General features: G+C 49.7%; 1 protein-coding gene across 4 annotated transcripts; it reads left to right on the top strand.

The window, feature by feature from the left end:
* Positions 1-652: 652 nt before the first annotated feature.
* On the top strand, positions 653-10,723 carry GLUL (glutamate-ammonia ligase). 4 transcript variants are annotated; one of them, XM_013064230.2, is made up of 8 exons: positions 653-791; positions 1,844-1,963; positions 3,426-3,604; positions 5,163-5,324; positions 6,940-7,086; positions 7,724-7,851; positions 8,032-8,231; positions 8,796-10,723. In XM_013064230.2, exons 2-8 carry the CDS (start codon positions 1,857-1,859, stop codon positions 9,112-9,114), a joined length of 1,242 nt encoding a protein of 413 aa, XP_012919684.1. In that variant the 5' UTR covers positions 653-791; positions 1,844-1,856; the 3' UTR covers positions 9,115-10,723. The 4 variants fall into 4 exon arrangements, with proteins under 4 accessions (XP_012919684.1, XP_004767960.1, XP_004767961.1 ...); XM_004767903.3 differs by having other exon boundaries at positions 3,423-3,604; XM_004767904.3 differs by lacking the exon at positions 1,844-1,963 and having other exon boundaries at positions 675-791; positions 3,423-3,604.
* The last annotated feature ends 6,287 nt before the right edge of the window (positions 10,724-17,010 follow it).

Genomic DNA, 17,010 nt, shown 5'->3' with positions numbered 1-17,010 from the left:
GCGGGCGGGCGGGCGGGCGGGCGCGCTGCAGGCCCGGCTCCCGCGGGCCCTCCTCGGGCCGCCCCCTCGGTGCCCCACCACCGCCCCGGCCGCGGCCCCCGCTCCCGCACCGCGCCTCAAACCAGACGCCAGCGCCGAGGAGGGCTGCAGGTTCTCTAACAACAAAAGGCAAAACGACATCCCCGGGGATCAGAACGTCCTTAGGGAGCCTTGGGGTCTGCGGTGGGACCTCGAAAAAGACAGGCCTCTCCTGCAAAACTATCCAACCTGAAGGCGGCAGGGGCGGAGGCCGGGCGGTGTGCGGGGCGCCTCGCTCGGGCCCGGGGGTGGGGCCTGTGGGGACGGTCCCGGGCCCGCGGTGGGCGCGCCAGGGCTAGCGGCAGTCGGGGCAGGCGGGGTCCTTCCCGGCAGGAACTCGGCTGTCCGCGCGCCGCCCGCCTGCCCTTCCTCCGCTCCCCTCCCCCCCCAAGCCCCCTCCCCCCCAAGGCCCTTTCCCTTTCTTTCTTTCCCGGCCCTCGAGTCCCCACCCCGACGGCGCCCGCTCCACCGCTCGCCCAATGGCAGCGGGGCCCGGGCGCGCATCAGCCGATCCGCCCCGGCTCCCGGCCGCTGGGAGCCAATCAGGGCGCCGGGGGTGGCCCGGGCAGCGGATAAAAAATGCAGGGCCGCTAGCAGCCCCGCAGAGCCGAGAATGGGAGCAGAGTGGAGCTTCTGAGCAGCACGCCGGCCTCCTCTCCTCACCTCACCTCGCTCTCGAGGCCTGCCATTCCCGCCGCCTGCTCGCCGCCCAGGTAAGCACGCCGCCGTCCCGGGGGCTGCAAGTGGTGCGCGCCGCCCCTGCAGCCCCCAAACCCCCTGAGCCCGGCCTGCCGACCCCACGGCTCGGGGCAGCCCCTTGCACCTCCCGCCCCTACGGTGCTCCTCTGCCTCCGCGCCCTCCGCGTGCTCTCGCCGCCCGCGGCTCCCGGAGGCTCTGGGCTGGCGATTGTGGGGTGCGCTGCTCGCCGGGCTCGGAGGAGGGCGGGGAGTTGTTTTGAACTCTTTCGCCGCTCGCGGCCCTAAGCGCCGCCCCTGGAGGTCGCTCTGCGAGGCGAACGGAGGAGCCGCTGCTCGGGCCCAGCGCTCCCACCTCGGCGGTGCTGTGTGCGCCGCGGTGGAGTGGCCGGGTGGCCCCTGGGAGGCTCGCTCCTGCTCCGCGGTGGCGGGCCTTGCAGGATCGTCGTGGTTTGGAGGCTCTCTAGACGCCTACGCTGAGGCGAGTGGCCGTGAGGGTCGCTGGTACGGGCCGCTCCTGCGCGGGGTCCCGGGGGCCTTGCACTGTGACTGAACAATGGGCACCCCGGGCTGCGGTTTGGCCGGCGGGCGCCGCGGGCGGAGGCCTGGCGGGGCAGAGGCAGCGGCGGTGCGCTGTCCCCTCCCCCGCGACATCCCCACTCCCTCCCAGCCTCGGCCCTCGGAGGGATATGGCCCCCTCGGCCAGGCCTTGAGATCCTGACCGGGGCCCGAGGGGCAGGGCGCCGACTTTAGGGACGTTTTAGTGGGAAAGGGCTACCCTCAAAGTGGATTATCCCAACTGCCCCGGGGGCGGGAAGCGGGTAACCCCCCCCAGCCGCAAATCCACGAAGACCACCACCAACGAAGATGAAGACGAAGGGGAGTCGCCGCGGTCCTCGGAGTCCCCCTCCAACTGCTTCGGCTTCGTCGCCTACTCGATGAACTCCGGAGAGAAATCACGAGTCAAGATTAAGACCGTGACCCACCAGCCCTCGTATTCCTCCTCGTCCCGATGCGATCCCGAACGCTCCCTGACCCCTCCTTCTCCGTCTCCGTCTCCCTCGCCCAGAAAGCTCCGGTGCATGGACCAGCGAGAGCCGGAGAACCAGGAGAGGCGCGAACGCAACTCCAAAAGGAGAAGGGCCAGGGAGGGCTACCCCAACGATCCGATTGACCTTCTGTGGCTGGGGTGAGTGAAGAGTCAGGGAGGAAGACCCCGGAGCCGGAGACAGCTGCAGAGACAGCTAGAAAGTGCAGAATCCCATTTTTACCCTACATAAACTCAGGGCACCGCGTTACCAGTCGGTAACAGTAGACTAAAATGTTGGCATCCAACGCGGCTCACGGAAAAGAGCAGGAAGTCTGGAACTGAGACTTAAAGGGAGAGAGTGTGGCTGGATATTGGTGGTGGTCACAGGTTGGGGAGGAAGGCCGGGAGATTGGGTTGTAGGCTTTGTGGTGGGAGCTGAAGGGGTCAGGTATTGTTCCTTCCGGCCTTTAAAGGCAGGGGTGGTGGAGGTTTGGGAGATGTGTGTGACCCACGGAGACCTCTGCACGCCGGGTAATACAGAGGGATATGGAAAAGGACCGGTTCTGCAATCCAGTGCTGGAGACCAGACCAAGAAGGTTCTGCTCTTCCCCAAGGGAAGGGGTGAGGCTCTTGGAGGGAGCAGCAGTTCTGTTTTCAGCTGGGCAAACATGGCCGGTTGCCCATAGAAACGTAGCCACTGTACTTCATAAAGTTGCCCAAGTCGTTGGAGAACAATGTGTTCCTTTTCCAGCCACTCTGGGCCACTGAGCTGGGGAGGGGGGGGCGGTGTCCAACATTTCCTCTTGTGTTGGGTTTTTCTTGTTTCAGAGGTTTTGTGGCAGTGGCTCGCAGTTTTTAGCGTGCCCAGCTTTTAAAAACCCAGATCGTTTTGTTACTGAAGTGGGAATTTCCTCATTAAAGTTCCCTGGTGGGATCTGAGAATGTCCTTTGCAAATGTAGATCTACCTTCCGAATTGAGAAGACCTGCGAACCATGGCAGTGTGCTTGCTGCTCAGAATCAAGCGCAGATCAGCTCTTCGATACTTGGGGGATTTGCAATTGCACTGCTGTTAGGAAAACCCCACCAGGCTTTTGACTACTCTAGCTAACTCCCTTGTTTCTTCTTCCTAATGTCTCAATGTGTGGGGGTGCTTTTGGGAGAGGGGAGAATCTCCAAAAAGGGTTTTTCACAGAGGTGCCTGCTAGAATGCAAGAGGGACCCAGACACCATAGCAGCCCAGCCTTTCTGTGGCTGGATTTCATACTGGGAGAGAGAGACCTTCTGCAAATGCTCTCTTTCCGAACCTTAGTGTTTGACCCAGTGCTTTAGTATAAAATATAAAATGCTTGCCCTACTTTGGCTACACTGACGAAATAGAGCTTAGTCCTCACAAGTGTGGATTCTAGCTCAAGGAAGCCTAGAGGGAGATTTTGTCTAATACAAAAGCTTAAATCCCTCTGAAAGCAGCATGGAAGAAGTACACCCTGGAGAGTGGCTTCCAAAGGGAGGGGACTACATTTCCCACCGGGACTTTTTACTTTAATTGTCCTTACTGAGTCATTCCTGCCAGAGGATCAGTTTAGAGTTGGTAATTATTTTTTGGTTGGTTCTTTTCAGCAGAACAACGTCCACCATGGCCACCTCTGCGAGCTCCCACCTGAACAAAGGCATCAAGCAGTTGTACATGTCCCTGCCTCAGGGCGAGAAAGTGCAAGCTATGTATATTTGGATTGACGGGACGGGAGAAGGATTGCGTTGCAAGACCCGGACCTTGGACAGTGAGCCCAAGTGTATAGAAGGTGAGAGATGGAGCAGAGTGGGAGCCGTGGGGAGGAGCAGCCTGAAAGCAAGCCACTAGATTCGGTCACTTTATTATTGTGTCTAAAGCTTTCCTGAGGCAGGGTTTCTCAGACTTCATTCATTCAGTGCTAAGCTCCTGCGCTGCCTCAAAGCATGGCAACAATGGACCCCTTTATTTCAATAGAATCTTCCTTGGAAGCCAGTATATTGAGGAAAAAAGATTAAAAGTCTAGTTGGGGCAGGAGGGGGTTGGAGACTTTGCTGACTTGGGCGTCCCCACTTAATTCCCTCTGAGGCATCCCCAAGAACCCAGTTTGAAAACCACTGCTCTAACCTGACTATACTTATCTACTATGTGTAAACTCTATAGAGTACTGTTTCGGATTCCTATCAGTGAGGTTCTGGATGTGAAGCAGATTCTATGTGAAGTGGTTTCCAAATAGGACTGGCTGATCGTTTGTTTCTGGTTGATTCCACTTTTGGAAATTCTTAAACCGCCTGATTGCTTATCACACTAGAGGCTCTTAGATAAGAGTCGTGACCTTCATTTTTCAGTCTAGAGCAAACCATAGCCCTCCTCCTGGAAGGGGACTGAAGGGGACTAGAGAAAAAAATAGCACCGTTTACCTGCTTTTAGGATGGCTTACTCTTCTGATAGTAGTCACACTGGAGTGAATGCATAAGCATAAAACAAAGTATATGGCGTGTACTTGCTTTGTGGCAGGTATTAGGTGCTGGGGGAGGGGGTACAAGGTAAGAGAGTCTGATCTCTCTGCTTTCGGAGAACTCCTAGTCAACTTGAGAGATGAAGAAACCCACCTTTAAAACATAGTGGGGAAAGTCGATAAGTGACCATGGGAGCACCCTTGACCACTTACCCTGCTAGTTATCTATTTCCTTGTCTATAGAATAAGGACATGACTTGAGCTAGAACAGTCCCTAGATGCAGTGGGGAGGTGAGTTAAGCAACACAGGTGGCCTAGTAGGGGAATCAGAATCTGTTTCTCCTGTTGCAGTTTTTTTTTTTTTTTTTTAAAGATTTTATTTATTTATTTGTCAGAGAGAGCGAGTGAGAGCGAGCACAGGCAGACAGAGTGGAAGGCAGAGTCAGAGGGAGAAGCAGGCTCCCTGCGGAGCAAGGAGCCCGATGTGGGACTCGATCCCAGGACGCTGGGATCATGACCTGAGCCGAAGGCAGCTGCTTAACCAACTGAGCCACCCAGGCGTCCCTCCTGTTGCAGTTTTTTAAATGATGACTGACTTCCTGGTTGTCAGAATATTTCAGTTTGTCTCCTTGGTGTCTGGTAGACAGACTTAAGGAAGATGTGTCAGGTGTTCCTTGGGTGGTTGGTGCAGTGGTCTGTACAGCTTCCACAGGAAGGACAGTAAAGCCGTGTGCAGTGGTCAGAGTTTGCATATGAGTAGCAGGAATCCCACATTTCTGACTTTCTGGAAAGAAACTGTAGATCTTTAGATGTGGGAAGTTTAAGGAAGGGGCTGTATGGTCTGAAAAGCTCTGCATTTTTAAGTTAATGTTCCCTTCTCTTTTTACCCCAGAGTTGCCTGAGTGGAATTTTGATGGCTCTAGTACCTTTCAGTCCGAAGGCTCCAACAGTGACATGTATCTCGTCCCTGTTGCCATGTTTCGGGACCCTTTCCGCAAGGACCCCAACAAGCTGGTGTTCTGTGAAGTCTTCAAGTACAACCGGAAGCCTGCAGGTGTGTATTGGAGAGGTAGGGATGCTCCCTGCTTAATCCATGAACGTTGTGAAGGGGAAGTACAGGAGATCCTGAAACCAGTACCGGAAACACTGAACCAGATGAGACGACCTCAGGTTTCAGAACTGTTTCAGGGGTCTGGGCGAGTGGACCTGATCTCCACTCCAAACTTCCCTCATTCCCAGGTGGTGTGGTCCGTCTACGCGGGGTCTCCTCCACTGGTTGTGTAAATAAAACAGCAGTGAATTCCTTTAAGTCTGTCCACCAGCAGAGCTGCCCATGACACAGCCCTCCCACCTGCCTCTAGATTTGAGAAGTCTGGATTCTGAAGTTCACTTACCTGGCTGTGAACCTTGACAAACGATTTATCCTCTGTCCTTAGTTTTCCTGATTTTAAAAGGTGGGGTGGGGGATAAAATCCATCTCCTGTCTGGGTTCACCAATAACCTACATGTGCCTCAAATTCACTGTATCTGCATTTTTGGCTTTTGCCTGGTGTGGCTGTTGGTCCTGATTCTCCGCCCATCATCTTGTTAGCATAGCAGAAGCTGTTTAGTCTCCTGGTACGCTCTGCCAGTGCGACTTGTGACGAGTCAGTCCATGCCTGGACCTTAATTGCCTTTGTTTGGGGAGGCAGTACCATTCTGGTAAAGGGCATGAGCTCTGAAGCCAAGGTAGCTGCCGCCTTCCCGGTTCTGCTACTGGCCATGTAAGCTGGGCAGGCCGCCTGGCGTCTCTGAGCTGAGCTGCGTTTTCTCCTGTGTGAAAGTAGAGGCTTTAATATGTCCCTCGGGGTTGCCGGATAGACTCCTGTTGTGGGTTTTCCATAATGCAGAGGTCTTCAAAAGTGGTGTTTTGGGCGGTAGTTAAGCAGCTGATAAGAAGTCTATATTTACTTATTTTAAAGTTCTTTTCCAGCTTAGACGTCTGCAGCTGAGCTCCTCTCATTTTAATATTTTACTTTTGTGGTAGGCAGTTTAGCCCTTCATCTTCTCACCTGGCATGGGAGGCCCCCAATAGACACATGATTTCTCTCAAGGAAAATTACAGGTTTGGCTCTAAATGCTTGAGAAACTAGGGATAAGTCTGACAGCTAAAGCGGCTGTCTTGCTCACATAGAGCTGAAGTGCTCTCTGTGCGCACTTGGGAGGTGGCCAGCAGGCAGATAAGGTGCAGACCTGCTCTGTTCTGGATCCAGAGTCATGGGGTTGGTTTGTGACCCAGGAGTCTCCCTGCAGATGTATGATTACCGCTTCGCCCATTTTCTTTTCTTTTTAAAAGATTTTATTTATTTGACAGATCACAAATAGGCAGAGAGGCAGGCAGAGAGAGAGGAGGAAGCAGGCTCCCTGCTGAGCAGAGAGCGTGATGTGGGGCTCGATCCCAGGACCCTGGGATCATGACCTGAGTGGAAGGCAGAGACTTTAACCCACTGAGCCACCCAGGCGCCCCTGCTTCGCCCATTTTCTACATTTAGGCTGATGGGACACAAAAAAGGTTTATTATTCTGGGTTAGTTCAGCTTTGTGGAATCCAAAGTTCTTTTCCCTAGCAGCACTGCGATTCAGTGGATTTGCCCATATGGCTCTAATGGTGCATTGACTCTTATTTTCTAGAGACCAATTTGAGGCATACCTGTAAACGGATAATGGACATGGTGAGCAATCAGCATCCTTGGTTTGGAATGGAGCAGGAATATACTCTCATGGGCACAGATGGGCACCCTTTTGGTTGGCCTTCCAATGGCTTCCCTGGGCCCCAAGGTAAGTCGTCTCCCGCCCCGTGAGATGGACCTCCTGCTCCCTAGTTACTTCGTTGCCAACGACAGACTTCCTCCCCAGGGATGATAGTGACTCCTCATGGATCACTATGGGCTGCCCACTGTAAAGCTGTGGGCATATCACTGAGGCTGGCTGAAATAATGTGGAGAAGAGCCTTCTTGTTACTCAAATTCGGACATGGACTTTTATTTTTTATTTTTATTTATCTACTTATTTTTAAAAAGATTTTATTTATTTATTTGACAGAGATCACAAGTAGGCAGAGAAGCAGGCACAGAGAGGGGGAGGCAGGCTTCCCACTGAACAGAGAGCCCCATGCAGGGCTTGATCCCAGGACCCCGGGATCATGACCTGAGCTGAAGGCAGAGGCATTTTAAACCCCCTGAGCCACCCAGGCGCCCCCGGACATGGATTTTTAGACATTAATATGGAGGGAAACCCTTTGGGTCCACTGACATGGCCAAGAGGAACCCCCTGCATGCCACACCCCCGCCTCCCTGTGAAGGCAGGGATAGTGACTCCAGAAAGCAAGTGTTGAGAGCTTTCTGATTTCTGATTTTTGTGGAAAGGGATTTCTTGGTTTCTTGTCTCTTAACCTTACATCTTAATGCCTCTGCAGGTCCATACTACTGTGGCGTGGGAGCAGACAAAGCCTATGGGAGAGATATCGTGGAGGCTCACTACCGAGCCTGCTTGTACGCTGGCATCAAGATTGCTGGGACAAATGCTGAGGTCATGCCTGCCCAGGTAAATGATGTGTTCATCTGTAGGACATAGTGGCCAGTGGGGACATGTACTGGCACCCCTCATTTACCCAGAACTTAGGTGGGTTGGAATAGAGGTGAGAAAAGAACAGGGTTTGGAGCTTGTGCATTGGGGTAAGAAATTGGCATTATTTTTAAAGGCCAGCCATGTCGTTCTCTCTAGTGGGAATTCCAGATAGGACCCTGCGAAGGAATCGACATGGGAGATCATCTCTGGGTGGCCCGTTTCATCTTGCACCGTGTATGTGAAGACTTTGGAGTGATAGCAACCTTTGATCCTAAGCCCATTCCTGGGAACTGGAATGGTGCAGGCTGCCACACCAACTTCAGCACCAAGGCCATGCGCGAGGAGAATGGTCTGAAGTGAGTGCCTTCTCGTGATGGGTCATCTTGCTTTCTTCGCTGGCATACTTGCCAAGGGTTTGATGTGTTGGGGCTAATAAGTAAGCCAGACTTCTCCATTCGTACCTTAGCTTTTAGCACTTGGCTTTGAAAGTTATCTCCGTATTCTCTTGTTTTGTTTGAAGAGGACCAAAACATACTCTAGGAATAGAATCCAAGAATAGCTATCGGAAAGGGGGAGCTAATTTAATGCGTTTGAAAATCTTTAGTATGAAATAACTTAGTAATGATAAAAGCATGTGAATGAACTTAATGCTTCTGGGTGGGGCAGGGTCTTTGATTAGGGTCTTTTCATTCAGCAAATACCATCTACTGGGCATCCAGCACCATGCTGAGGCCCTGAGTGGGACACACGGGTAAGAAGGCAGAGTTGCTGCCCTCGTGGATCCTTTGATCTGTGGGGACAGCGTTTTAGTGAACAGTCTGATAAGATGAGTCCCGTCATTCTTAATTCCATCCGTGCACCTGCCACTGAAGGGCAGATTTCCAGGTGCCAGGTTGGACCCCCATCTTTTCTCCTCCTAGGTACATTGAGGAGTCCATCGAGAAACTAAGCAAGCGGCACCACTACCACATCCGAGCCTACGACCCCAAGGGGGGCCTGGATAACGCCCGGCGCCTGACTGGATTCCACGAAACGTCCAACATCAACGACTTCTCCGCTGGCGTGGCCAACCGTGGGGCTAGCATCCGCATTCCCCGGACTGTCGGCCAGGAGAAGAAGGGTTACTTTGAAGACCGTCGCCCCTCTGCCAACTGTGACCCCTTTTCCGTGACAGAAGCCCTCATCCGCACGTGTCTTCTCAATGAAACTGGCGACGAACCCTTCCAGTACAAAAACTAAGTGGACTAGACTTGCAGCCGTCAGACCCCTCCTCATTCTCCACCCTGCCTCCGTGTTCGCCCCTCTCTCGACTGTCCTAATAGCTGTAACTCAAAGGGCGGAATATCAAGGTCTTTTTTTATTCCTCATGCCCAGTTAATATCTCTTTGCTTCCTTTGGCCAGGATAGAGGGGTCAGGTTCTTAATCTTTTTACACCCCCACCCCCCACCTTTTTTTCCCCTGTCACTGAAGCTGTCTAGTACGTTAGTGGGGAGGGGGTGGGGAGGCATAACCACTGTTTCCAGTTAATCAGGTGTGTTTGTCCAGTAGGCGTAGCGATCCGACAGAGCATAGTGTTTGTGAAGGGAGGGGGAGGGCTCTTTCTTCCAGGTAGCTGAGTGTTGGGGGAGGGGGGTTACTTACTTACTCTGGGGTTAGGTTAGGATGTCCCCCTCTTGGTGGGGAGTTCCACTTGGTGTCAGGTTATAACCAACTTTCTATTAAAAGTGAGACTTAGGAGAGAGCCAGGCAGAAAAAAGCACCACCGTCCTCCTGGTACCGGGCTTCCCTCACCTGTGTGGAAATGGCCCTCCCCTGAAGACAAGCTCAGCATAAGGATGGATTGACCTACCTTAGAAGAAGAAGTTCTTAACTGCTTGGTCCTTCATTTATAACACAAAGCAGAGTAGTATTTTTATATTTAAATGTAAAAACAAAAAAAATTATATATATGGGTGTGCAGATACGTGTGTTTTTTTTTTCTAAAGGAGGAAGAACATTCTGGTTACTGGGGAGCCAAACTGGAGACGAATAGTCTGGTTGGAAATAAGGGATCTCCTCTTGAGTGGGGGTTGAGGGAGGCAGTGCTTTCGCAACGCTGGCTCTCTGGGGACCCTTTGCTGTTCCCTTGCTGTCCCTGTAGGGTCCTCCGTCCTCTGCCCACTCTTCCGGAGGTGGGGGTGGACACCCGGTCGGGTTGACAGGTGCAGGCACGTTGTGGAAGGAGCACTCCCTTGAGCCCCGCGGCTTTGGTTTAAAAGACACACACCCACACGGATTTAGAAATAAGAGTTGGCTGGTCAACTTGAGCATGTTACTGACAAGGGGTGATTGGGATTATTTTCTGGTGGGACTAGCATGTCACTAAAGCAGGCCTTTTGATATATTAAAATTTTTTAAAAAGCAAAACCAGAAGTTTAGATTTTAGTCCTGTTGGTAGGGTTTCTGAGTCTCTTTGTTTTGACAGAATGGCTTGTTGGCTTCAGCGGTTCCCTTCCCATCTCCGCTGTCAGGAGACGGGGACAGCCTGGAGTCAGAACACCAGTGGTTTTGTGTCCTGGTGTTGATTCTCTTGAGTGTGAGATTCTCCTTCCCTTTGTTCAGATTTCTGAGGAGTTTCTTTTTCTTCGATAATAAAAAGCAAACCCCACCTTGGTCCCTCCCATCTTCCCTACCGTGTCTGGCTGTTTTCATGTGGTTCCTGTTGGCCGCCCAGGCCAGCCGTGGCTTCCTCTTGGCGTGACGACTTCTAATTGCCATGTACAGTATGTTCAGCGGTAGACAGCTCATTGTAAACAGACTGTTAACTGCCCAGAGCGGCTCTTATAAATCAACCTAACATTTATAAGATCTCTTCTGACTTGATTCTTTGTGTTTCTTTTAAATCCCTTTTTCCTTTACTTTCCTACCCGAAAAGGGGATTTTTTTTTTTTTTAAGAGACAAAGGAAGCTCAAGTTTACTTGTTCAAGGAATTTTTAAAAATCTACCCTGAGACACAGCCAACCAGCTCTTCCCCGTACTTCGGGTGTTGGGAATCTCAGGCTGAAGGCAACTGTACCAGCTGTACAGTTTAGTAGGAGGATACAAACTCCAACCCTCCTCTCTGTGCTCCACACCTTGGCTTTAACTTACAATGCCACAACATTGTCTTAAGCACCCCTCTGGCTTAACTTTAAATCAGCCTGAAACTGTTAATGTGTTACAAAGGCTTCTCATTTCCCTGCTGGTCTTGATTTCACCCTTACCTGCCAGGGGTGAGGTTCTACGTGGCCCATATTGACCCGTGGCTGCCCTGGTTGAAGCCTTCCAAGGTTGACTGCTCTCAGGGCCTGCTAGCCGGGATGTGCCTTGGACATCCCTTCCCTGGCACTAGCCCAGTGAGCCGCTCACAATTCCCCGCAAAGCCCCGTGTGACACCTCTGTGCCCTTGTTCTTCGTACCTTTGCTGGGAAGTTAGTTTTCCTCTCCCCTTTCCTGGTGTATCTTAGTTCATGTCCATGCAGGTCAGGTAGGAGCTCCCTTTGCCATAGTGCTGTGCATGTACCTCTAACCAAAAGCACTATTCTTCCAACCCTTGAAGCTACTGTGCCAGGTGTTGTGTGCGATAAGAATTATCATCTTTAAAAGATGGTGTCCTCTATGATAGTTTGAAAGTAGGTGGATCCTGTTCCAGCAGACTTAGAGATGACCTTTTGGGGGGTGGGGGTAGGTGTATATTTTGCTCTAGTTGTAAGCAATCCTAGATACTCGTGCTTGTTTTTTTTCTAGGAAGGTTGGCTCCCCACATTTTCAAAGTTGGATGATGTTATTGCTTTGCTGGGTATGGTTCCAGTTTATATTGGCTGTTTTCAGCGTGATTATCAAGAGTGCCCCCCTCACTCAGCATTCTCCTGGTTTTGCTCATAAATTGTGGGCTTTTCTTTCTATGGAAGCTCTACTTGCCCCTTCCCAGCTGAAATTGGCTTCCGTTGGCTGGAGCACCCTTGCAGTCCAGGGCGAGTGGAAGGGGCCGTGGGAGGGTATGTTGTCTGCACCACAAGCACGAGATCAAGACAATGGCCCAAGCAGAGTTCCCCAGGAAAGATCACACAAAAATGAACTCCGAATTAATGCGATCAGACTTAGGTGGAAACAAGTTTCTTTCCTTCTCTACCCTCTCACCTAGAATTAGCTTTGACCTACAGGTTGCGGTGTAATCCCCTTGTATTCTAAGGTGGTTTTTTTATAGCTCATTTAACAGACACGGGTTTACTTGATAAGTTATCAGTGATTAAACAGAATGGCAACCAGGCCTTCAGCCTTAAAGAGACAGAGGCTAGTGTTCGCAAAAGGAGCTCTCAACTTTAAACATCAGTTTCCTCAATTTCTTCCTGCTGGTTACTGGGTAGGAGCTCAATGACAGCACAGGCTGCTAGAAGAATGTCAGGGAGCGAATGGAGGATTCCGTGGCATTCCTTGGATGGTAACATTGGGGCCATTTAACAAGGCCGATCTGTGCTCCTGGGGGGAGCTCACCTGGAAACACTCAATATGTGAGCATGGATGTTTCTGAAAACACCTGTGGCTCCAAGACTTCAAATATCTTACCAAAGTCTTCCTTAGATAGTTCCAAAAACTGCTCAGCCCTCACACCAATGAAGTCACGTCTAGAAAGTAACTTGCTATCCTAAAGAAACCCCATCCCTCAGCAGGAATTTCTGATTATAAACTTCAGGAAGGCAGGGGTCCCGTTTTTCTCTCTCAGCACTATCCCAGTCCTGTTGTGGTGCCTGAGCGACTTGCTTAATGAATTATTTTTAATTTTCAGTTTTGTGAGCTCTAAGCCTTTTGGCTCTATTGGTGACATCAAACCCATGAGATCTCGGTGGTCTGGCTGTGTTCTAACCTGGGTCATGATACCAAAGCTAAGTTCTGTTTCACTGAGCTTAATGACTGCCGGCTTGGTTCATTCTGCCTGGATTCAGGCTGCCAAGAGCCTTGTGTTGCTTTATGAGTTATAACTAATACGAAGTGGCAATTCATTATGTAATTCCAAAGGCTTCAGGTCAATTGCAACTGTAAACAAATTTGAGCTGACTAGAGCCCTGCCATTTTATAGCCTTTAGCTCAATCACCAACCACTCTTTAAGAAAATGTCATACTTGATTTTACAATATGCAGATATACACACATTCCCATGGGCATAGGCTAGCCATACACCGTTATGTAGACATGCATATATGTACACATCAGACACACAGTACGGGTCTCCCACATGAACCTTTTCCCCAAGATACAGCATCTTATGAAGGAGACAGGAACTTAGGAGTACCCCTTCTAGAAGCAGCACACCCTCAGTAGAATTCACCAGGCTGATAAGCTGTCCCTAGGACTGGGAAGGCAGGCCATAAAGCTGTTAAGTCTTCAAGCACGGTTCTGCGGCCAGCTCTTTCTCTGCTTTAGGGATTGGAGATTTTCAGGGACTGTCAACTTAGAAGGATTTGTCTACGGTTCACTGCCCAGAGCCCTCTGATGTCAGGGACTGGTGTCGTAGTTCCACATTCCCAAGGGGTGTGGGTGTGGTTCCTACTGCCATTTCATGAGTTGTTTTCTGGGGGCCTTGGACGTCAGCAAATTGTCCTCTTTCTCATGAATTTCAGGTTGAGTTACCTGCATTGTCTTGGGATGGCAGCTTCTCTCGGTTTGCTCAGCTCCTGCCCCCTGTCTGTGGCCTAGTCGGCAGACCTGCGCACTTCACTCCAAGGGCGTGGACTCACAAATCTAAACTCTGCCTGGAAGCCTTTCTGCACTTTCAGTAAAAGTTCAGAGTAATTCCTTCCTTGGACTATCACATGACTATTATATTGACATTAAATGGAAGAGACGTTCAAGATACCTCTAAAATGTAATAAAATGGGCACCAAATAGACACTATTTTGTGTATCTGACACAGGCATATGAATGAAGGGGTCAAATGAATGGAAATTTTTCTCTTTCTCTTCTTATGCCCTCCTCTTCTTACAGCTAAAAGAATGTCATTGGCCTCACCAACCACCATGGGACTTCTGGTCCTATCCTTATATATGCTAGCTTATCCTCAAATGATTTTGCAAGCTGTTTTGATAACTCAAATAATATTATGTATAAAGATGTACAGTATTATATTGGTAGAGGGGAGAGAGGCGGATTGGGTTTTTTGTTTGTTTGTTGGGTTGGTTGGTTAGTTTTGTTCTTGTTTGGGAAAAGTAAACACTTGTCTCTGGGAAAGAATCTGTGATTTGTTAGAAACTAAGTTTAGAGAGACAGAGCCGTAGGAGTATCCACTTCTCCGGGTCTTCCTTTAGAAGAGGTCATCAAATGAAATATTGGAATCTCCTTAAGGAGCCTACCACCAGCCTCATTCCTAGGTGGGCTTGGGATCCAGAACTGCCAACTTAGAAACATTTTTATATACCTATATTATGACCTAGCCCACTTAAGTTACTCAGCCAAGTTAGACTTCAGTAAATGTTTGTTGAACTGGATTGTCAGAGAAAAGTCACTACCAATATTGTTGGCTAGAGGAAGCGGATAAAAACCTACAGTAGGACGGGGGCAGTTTATTCACAAGCATCAGTCTTAGGTGCTAATGGCTTGGGTATGAGCTGCCCCACTCCTGCAGTTAATTCCAAAGTACCTGGTTCAGAAATATCTTCTCCCTGATCCAAAATGCAGAGCCTTTGGGGGGTGATCATCCCAATTGCTGTATCCTGGGAGCCGCTGAGTGCTCTACATTCTTTTCTTCCCCCCAGGAGGGGATGAGATTCCTTCCAGATTTAGAATTCTGTGTTATGAACTATCATCTCCAAAACTGAAATAAAGCATTTCAATCTTAAATGTGCTTTCTGGGAGCACAAGAGTGATCTCCTAGTTTATGAATACGTATTTGCCATCAGCGTTCTCAGCAGAACTCAGAAAGTCAGATATGTTAGAGAAGACTGAAAGAAAGAAATGACCAAGCCATATTTTAATGCAGCATTTCTCTGTGGAGAAAATTAGGAGGTGACATTTCTGCATGGCTAGTAATAGGAATATTTAACCCTAAGTGATTTAAAACTCATTTCTTCCACGTGAGAGAGAATCATTCCTCTGTTCGAAGACTCCAGCTTCATGGATAGTCATTCTAGAGCTGGGTAGCAATTTTCCTTAGGTGGCTTGGCCCAGAGCTCTCTGTCCCCAAGGGATGTCTATTATTGGAAAGCATCCTAAGTGTGTTATCTGTTGCTCCATAACAAATCACCCCAAAATGTAGTTCCATAAAACTGTGAATATCTGTGATTTCATATGGTTTCCTAGGGCCAGGAATCTGGGAATGACTTAGCTGGGTAGTTCTGCCTCAGAGTTTCTTTGGAGGTTATAATTAAACTGTCAGGACTACAACCCATGAAGATGTGATTAGAACTGCAGATCATGTTTTCCATGACTGTCAGCGGGAGGCTTTGGTTCCTTGCCACGTGGACTTCTCCATAGTGCTTCTCAGGACATGTCTTGCCCAGAGTGAGTGAATCAAGAAAGCAAATCCGAGAGGGAGAAAGAAAGTATGTGGAAGCCACAGCTTTTTTATAACCTAATCTTAGAAGTGATAACCCATCACTTTTTGCTGTACTCTAAATGCTAGATGTGAGTCACTAAATTCAGTCCACATTTGGAGGAAGGAAATGCTCCACTTTTCGAGGAGATGTGTATCTAAGAATTTGTGGGTAAATTTTAAAATTCACCACAATGGACTCTTGTCCCCTACCCTCCCTTGTCAACGTTGGCCCTGAGCCAATAGTAAAGATTAAACTACTGTCCTAAAGAGAAAGTCTTTTATGTAGGCTTCTGGTTTCTTTCCTTTGACTCTTGTTCTTATTTGTGCCTGTTTGTTTGTCAGAGAGTGGAATTCAGGGTTTCCAGGACATTATCCGAACTTCGTTGGACATGAGGGATAAGGTTGATTGCGTCTCTCCCTTTCTCCATCCCAAAGAGCAGGAGGGTCCTCCGTGAGCCATTCAGGGAACCTGGAGCGGACAGGAAGAAAGAGACAATGTCTACAGGGACCAAAAAAGCCTGAAGGTGTGTGTTAATGCATATAAAGTAATGGCTACCCTGGATTCCTATCAGCCTTCCCAAACCAGTCGCAACCTCTGTCTTCACATTAGACCCACCACAAGCCCATGCCTGCATGCTTCTCTGTGACATCTCCCCATCAGAGACACACCTGAGAGTCATCCTAACCACATCTCATCTGGATTGAAGTGTTGGGAGAAACCATATATACACAATGTGATTGATTCCTTCCTTACCCTAGACCAAACTTTCTCTAATCCCAGAAGCAAAATAAAACAAAACAAAAACTTCATGAACAAACAACCCTTTTTCTGATCCTTCAGGAAGAAAAGCAGATTCTCAGCAGAAAGAATATAAACTCAGAAACCCTCAAAGATGTCTATATTCTTTTTTTTTAAGATTATTTATTTATTTATCTGACAGACAGAGATCACAAGTAGGCAGAAGAGGCAGGTAGAGAGAGGGGGAAGCAGGCTCCCCTCTGAGCAGAGAGCCTGATGCGGGGCTCGATCCCAGGACCCTGGAATCATGACCTCAGCCGAAGGCAGAGGCTATAACCCACTGAGCCACCCAGGTGCCCCAAGACTCTTATATACTTGCTACAGCATTCCTGGGAGGAAACCTAATGGCCCCAATTTATATTTCTGCTCGAATCATCAGGATATGGGAACCAGGAACATTCCCCAGGGGATAAGCTTATCATAAGCCATTTCAGGACGCTTCAAAATATTGGTATGACCCTGCCCTTTTGTCTACACAACTACTGAGAAAGCAAGAAACACTTCCAGAATCCATGATGTGGATTGTGCAAAGTTTTTAGTAGAGGTGCCGACTAAGAATTCCAGAGGCAGTCACCGAGCGTGGAAAGGATAGAAGACTCTTGTCCTCGTCCTCTTATGATTGAACCATCCGGTCTCCCCTTACCAACACCCACTATGCCCCCACTCTCCCTTGTCTCTGACATGTTCTTTCTCTGCCTTTAGTAGATCAGGAAACCCCAAGACCTGACTGAATGCACCTCAGGAGAGACTTGGGGGCTCTGGTGCCCTCAGGAGAGACTGGGGGCCCG

This window comes from Mustela putorius, unplaced genomic scaffold (genome assembly GCF_011764305.1).
Source record: "Mustela putorius furo isolate JIRA1106 unplaced genomic scaffold, ASM1176430v1.1 tig00537335_pilon_pilon_pilon, whole genome shotgun sequence".
In the NCBI taxonomy this organism is placed as follows: domain Eukaryota; kingdom Metazoa; phylum Chordata; class Mammalia; order Carnivora; family Mustelidae; genus Mustela; species Mustela putorius.
Note: the sequence above shows the minus strand (reverse complement) of the source record. Positions and strands in the feature narration are given on the sequence as shown.